At 34.7% G+C, this 6,860-nt stretch overlaps 1 protein-coding gene across 1 annotated transcript in view; it reads right to left on the bottom strand.

Annotated features, from left to right (window-relative positions):
• The window catches only part of LOC136810663 (AN1-type zinc finger protein 4-like), a gene marked incomplete in the record, with an annotated part of 22,450 nt that extends 15,960 nt beyond the window's left edge, over positions 1–6,490 (bottom strand). Inside the window, 4 exon segments of the mRNA XM_067067236.1 lie at positions 781–848; positions 1,756–1,831; positions 2,093–2,238; positions 6,312–6,490. Of these exon segments, the coding sequence (XP_066923337.1) occupies positions 781–848; positions 1,756–1,831; positions 2,093–2,195 (247 nt within the window).
• Between the last annotated feature and the right edge of the window lie 370 nt (positions 6,491–6,860).

Genomic DNA, 6,860 nt, shown 5'->3' with positions numbered 1-6,860 from the left:
CGTTAACCCTTTAAATGATGTGCGTTTTTTAATTTCTGGTAATTTTTTCAAATCGAGTGCCAGCTGTTAGCCACTATTCATGTGTATGTAGGTGGACTGACTCGGCTACGTGAAACAGGATAAATTTGGAACATCATTTTGGTTAAGAATTTTCGCTATTTAATTCACCATTAAAAACTGTGTTATAGACGAAATGCAGCATGTATACACTCTTTTTGTTTTATAAGCATAAGGGAGATTTCGATCTGAGGCTCATTATGCTTGGCAAAATTTCATTTTTCAGCCTCAATTTATTCTTGATCATATGCAAGTTTTTTTCAAAACATCGTCTATTTTGACTGATGATCATTTTCACTTTACTTTTTTATTATTTCATAAAATTATAAATATTCTACGTTGTTCATTAAAGATCATTGTATTAGATGTGTCTAAGTCAAAATAATCATTGTCTACCTCCCTGTCTCATTTTCACCATTTTCAAAATTTGAATGACAAACATTCCCAGCCTCGAGCTATGCTTAAATTACATTATGCTCATTTTTTTGCAAATTTGAGCATCAGTATGCTTGTAAATATAAACCTTTATATAAAAACAAAGAATATATTCTGAATAAAAGTTTCTAATAAAATTCCTCATTTAGCTCAGTCATCCCATCCCCAAATGACTCTATCCTTTTAATATGCTAATAAAAAAAGTAAAGATGTGACTTTTTAAAATTGGACTCAGAAGTGTTGTTCAATAATTTCAATATTTTTAAAAATTAATAAAGGAAATTTTACCTCTCCTCATATTTATAGGGCCATCTCTCATGGCAAGGACTAACGTCAGTGTTGCTCCATTCTTAATTCTGTTAAAAAATCACACAATTAAATTCGAATGTTGTGATAACCCCACTGTTATGTTTATGAGTTGCAATTACCAAATTAGCAAAGGTAAAAGGAAATTCTTGAAAAAATTATCCAAATATTTGTTGCATCTCAAATTTATTATCAAAAGCCATGGAAGGCAAACAAGGAAGGTGGAATGAAAAAATTTTGACTTATTGATTTGGACCCTATAATACTTTGGTACTTCCTAAAGTACCAGACAGTCAGTATTATATGCCAAAATAATGATCTCAATAAGATGATTTCTAAAAAGAAAATTGCATACTTAAAATAACTTTCTATACGACAAACATATCTTTGATTCTTTTTTCAAAATTTATAATATTAAATACCTCCTATCAAAGGCTTAAAAATCAGAATTTTTATCTCAGCATTTTTGAAAAAGATCAAAAGCTCAATTTGTTTCTCACAAAATCCTAAATATAAACAATAATAATCCAAAATAATTTTGCTATAGGGTATTATAGGGAACCAGCACTACGAACTTGCAGTTGGTGTATATAGGACACAAACAAAAAATTTGTACTGTTAGATCATTCCTTTTATGATTCAAATGACATTTTTATCTATACATACAACTGACCTTTATATACCCTGGACCAAGCTTCTCAATCCCGGCCAAGCAAAGTCTTTAATCGGAGTTTTTTGAAAAGTGATACCGTAATGGCAGCACTACTCAATAGCAGTGGAAATGCATCGAGAGCGCTAGGTCTAATTTCCCTTGAATACATTTGATGATGTAGCGTCGTTAGACGTTAATTTTTAACAGTGCAATGGCTTCTTTGCGAGTACCCCTTCAAAAAAGACTTCAATCAAAGATGGGGATATAGCTTGGTCCAGGGATATATAAAGGTCAGTGATACATACCCATAATCATGCAGACAAAAGTCATCCTGAAGGTCAGTAGATTGCCATATCAAATGTTGTTGAGAGATGGGTATACCTGAAAGATAAGAAAATTTTGAAAATCACAAAAAATGTACTCAATATAAAAACATATTTTTCAGTTTATCATTCACCCCATAAAATAGTTTTACAATTATCAAAAGCGATAGAGAAGACAAGTTTCATGAAATTTTACATGTCACTTAAGACTAAAACTCCAATTATTGTAACTGAGTTTTTAAGTTTTTTAAGTCTCAGTTTTTTAAGTTTGTATAATGTAGCTGGTTTATAAATATAAATTAACTTTGTGATTGGTTACCTTCAAGCCTCTGAACTTTGCCTTTGATACTTAAAATTGTTTCGAATGGGCTGACACGTAATTCAAATAAAGTTCCTGTTAATGTTTGAACATAGAGGTCCATGGCTTATCTCACTTTCTTCATTTTTGCAAAATTGTTATGGCAGCTAAAAAAGAAAACCATATTATAAAATTAGTATATTTAAATTAGACGGTTCCTGTCGTCGCAAACGCCGGTTTAGCATGCACATCAAAAGCCCTTAGGATGACAAAGATGGTATTGTTGATGCTCTCTAACTTTATCTTTAAGGGGATTTGATTTTTTTATCAACCACGAGAGTGGTTTTTTAAAAGGAATAAGAGAATGGGACTTGAAATCTCCACCATATATGAGCTTAGTAAATAATGAACCTTCAATTATGGAGAGTTTCTTCAGGAAGTTTGAAAGCAATTTCAATTTAATCAAAAACGAGAACTTATTGAGCAGTAAAACCTCAAATTGAAAGCATCAATATATCATCAGTGTACAAGAATGGAAAAGATGTAAAAAATGTTGCTGTATTTACGAATTTGAGGTCGACATGACGCGCCTTAAAAGACCAAATAATAAATACTTTGATAGCAAAACAATCATGGGTATATATATCGGTATATCCAAACTTACGGGACAACAACTAATATCAAGGTCTTGCGCGGAAGACCTCCATTTTTTGAATTATTTTCGTTAATAAGTCACTGTACAGTAGGGGCTTCCTTGATTTGAGCGTCAAATCCTTTTTTGGACGAAAAATAATCTACAGGTGAGAAGACAACCACCTAGATCCCCACACCCCCCCCCCCGAAAAGCAGGACGAAAATCATTTTTTCAAGTTTGCAAAAAAACGCCACATTAGATCTTTCAAATTCAGTATGTGAATAGAGCAATAAAAAATAAAAAAACTTTTCTATTTTTCCCTCTTTTTGGAAAACTTCTAAGGAATGAAAATAAAGGGATAATGATAATTGAATGCTATCCACTGATGATCCGCACACTATCTTAAAGCTAGAATCACTTTGCGTACTCTTCGCTTGAGAAAATGATTGACAGATTAAAGTTTTTCACCCGTGCTGTGAGCTTTCTTGGCTCAATCCTCGGACCGCGCTAAAAATGGTAGACTGAGCAGTGATAGATTATTTCGATGGAAGTTGTTGGAATGTTTACAAGGCTCTTGACAGAAAATAGTTTGTTTTATTGTCAATGATGACAGTGGGGTTATTAGATGTTTGTAAGTGCACTTTATAGTTTTGATTCCCATTGGAGAATCATATTCTGGTTTTCATGTTATTAGATGCTGTTTTAGAGCTTTAAAGCTAGCCTGAATGTGTGCTCCACTGTTGTGTATGAAATTGTTTGGGAGGTAAACAAACGCGTTTTTGCCTGCGAGGGGTTAGGGAAAGTGGGTTTTCAGCTTCTAACTTTTGATAGCGATCTTCTTTTGACAAAAGATTTTCAGGGTGGTATATTATCATGAATAGATTGAGCATACTAAAATTTGAGGAGATTTTGTTCGACAGAACTTAAGAAAATCTTAAAAAACCATCTTTCCCTAAGGAGGAAACAACACAGGCAAAAACGGGTTTGTTTATATACCTCCAGAGTCCAAACGGTGGAGAGCATCAAAATTAGCTTTGAGAATTACGGGAAAGGTGTATTGAAATCAAACACATTATTGAACAGTGTTATCCAAACAATCAAACTCTACTGGGATTTCTCAGTTCAATCGATAAGTGTGTCGATGTGGTTCGGTAATTGAACAGCTATCATTTGATTAGTTGGATGAAATTCGATTAGTTCGATAGACCTTTTTTCAAAGAGGATGTCCTGTTGAATAATTATGTAGTTCAGCCATAAAAACAATGATAGAGCCATGCATAATTACTGTATCATGTATATTGTAATAATTATGTATGGTTTTATCATTGTTTCTCTGCTGGACTACATAATTATTCAACAGGGTGGCCTCTTTGAAAAAAGGTCTATTGTTTGATGGTTTGACTGATATCATCTGGTTAATCGAAAAAGCATACCGTGAGATCGGGTAACTTGCATCAGTGGAGGCTAACATGCATAGCCATCAACAAATAATGGATGACTGACGACCTGGCCAGTTGGGTGTTTTAAGATAAAAACTGCAATTATTGCTTTTTTTGGAAATTATTGCCGAAAACGTCAATTTTTTTAATGATGAAATGCTGAATCAGCAAAATGTGTTGTCCTTTTAAGGGCAAAGATGTCAGAGGTGTTTGAAAATAGTAAAATTGCATTGAGAAAAAGGTTTTTCGGATTTTTAAAAGTGATTTTTTCAATTTTTCGTTGCTCAATAACATGAAAAGTTCTAAAATAATATATTAAAAGATCCTGCATCGATGCCGAAACACAGCCAGAAAGAGATAACAAAACCCCCGTTGTAAATTTGTTTACATACATGACTCGATTTTGCTATCTGCATTTCCAACAAAAACCGGTTGAAAACAAAACTAAACGAGGCACAGTGGGCCTACTTATCGCGAGGGTGTCAAATACCACGTGTTCAATAATAAAATCAACTTTTATTTGCAAAAACTGCAATAATTGCCGAAAACGGCAATTTTCATTTATTTTACTTTTTTATTCTGTTATTTTTCTGCTGATTCAGCATTTTATCGTTAAAAAAATTGCTGTTTTTCCCGACTGCTGGCTGGTCATTAAAAAAAATACAAAAGTTAAATCAAAACAAAAATGGTAGAGTAGAGCTGCAAAATGGAGATGTGTAGTTCATTTGTTTTGAAATTTTGCTTCTTTGATTGGTCAGTCATTTGATGGCTATGCAAGGTTCCCTCCCGATCTCGCAAAATAAAAAGGAGCAGACAGGGCCAGGCAGGGGCAGAGACAGTGTGACAGGGAACGACCCACAGCATGGCCCGAACATGTTCGGGCCTCTTGATTAATACTTTTTAAAAATGGCCCCCCGCGAGTGGCCCGCGCGGGCCCGCGCAGTTTCGGACCATGTTCGGGCCAGATTTTCGAAAACTTGCTACGATCGCGCGTGTAATTTCAGGACCCAATATTTATATTTTAAATTCCTTATTTTAGCAAACAAATTTAAAAATCTTCATCTTTATTCAAATATATATTGTTCAAATATAAAAGTTAATCATCTATTTTCCAATTAAGTTCGGAAAATTATTAAAAAGAATGATTTGAATCTTACATAATATGGTCTTCTTTTTATTCTTTATCCCTTTCCCTTTTCTCGTGGTCTTCTCCTATTCGAAGCAGAATTTTTCTGGATCGTTTTTTGTAACTGTTATACAACTTTGTGAATCCAAACAACTGGTATTTGGAACTTTCAGTATAGACCTAACTCTTCATACAAAAATTACGGGAAACGCATGTTTGGACTTTGTACCCTATGCTGCACTCAAGCACTCAAGCCAAAGTTCCGCAAAGGCGGGACAAAAACCAGTTTTTTGAAGTTTGCAAAAAAACGCCACATAGAAGATCTTTCAAATTCAGTATGTGAATAGAGCAGTAAAAAATACAACTTTTCTATTTTTCCTTTTTTTTGCAAAAGTTCTAGGAATGAAAATAAAGGGATAATGATGATTGAAACTATCCATTGATGTCCCGCGGCACTATCGTAAAGCTAGAATCGCTTCGCGTACTCTTCGCTTGAGAAAATGATTGACAGATTGAAGTTTGTCACCCGTGCAGGAGTTTGCGGAGCGTTCTCGGCTCAATCCTCGGACCGCGCTAAAAATGGTAGACTGAGCTGTGATAGATCATTTTGATGGAAGTTGTTGGAATGTTTGCAAGGCTCTTGACAGAAAATCGTTTGTTTTATTGTCAATGATGACAGTGCGGTTATTAATTTTGTTAGATCTGACAAATTGATGTTTGTAAGTGCACTTTATAGTTTTGATTCCCATTGAAGAATCATATTCTGGTTTTCATGTTATTAGATGCTGTTTTAGAGCTTTAGGTCTACACTGACTTTGAATTTGTCTAATGAAAATATTTAACAATGGATGATGATAAACCAGGAAAGGTAAATTGTAAATACATGGCCCGAACATGGTCCGAACAAAATGTTTGGGCCGATTTAATAATACTTTTTTGTGGCCCGAGCATGGTCCAAACATGCCGTGGGTCGTGACAGGGAGTAGAGAGGTCCCTTATTGTTTGGCTCTGTTTTGTTCTGTCTATGAATAAAAGTCTTACCCTTGTCAGCTTGTTAGGAGCCTCTTGTAAAATCTTGACCAGTTTATAAGACAAAGCCTGATTAAAATGCCATTTGATAATGACTTGACCAAAAAACTCCTGGTTGGTAGCTATAAAAAACGAAACTTTAAATTTTCCTTCCACATTTTTCCTCGGCCGCAAATTTCTTTTTCACTGAAACACTTACTAAGAAACATAAGGAAGGTTTTCCATAACAGTCATTTCAGCTCGTGTGTCCAGGAAAAACATTACTGACGAGGGCGTATATTTACGTGCGCCTGTTGCTATAACGCTCACCGCCCTGGTATAAAAAGATCGGTGATCGGTAATATGCAAAGGGTAATTCCCGGATGACCACAGCTATTCGATAACATAGTCGTGCTCACCAGGAGTATACGATGTGTACGCTATAATACAATCAAATTTCATCACCGCAACAATCCCAAACTTTGCTCATGTAGCAAATAGTGTGCGATTTACGGATTTTTATGATTGTAAAACCCGACTGGATTATTATTGCCATTCATGTGCGGAAACCTTCATGTGCTC

The sequence above is a fragment of the Clytia hemisphaerica genome, unplaced genomic scaffold, assembly GCF_902728285.1.
Source record: "Clytia hemisphaerica strain Z4C2 unplaced genomic scaffold, Clytia hemisphaerica genome assembly, whole genome shotgun sequence".
NCBI lineage: Eukaryota > Metazoa > Cnidaria > Hydrozoa > Leptothecata > Clytiidae > Clytia > Clytia hemisphaerica.
This window is presented reverse-complemented; position numbering and strand designations above follow the sequence as displayed.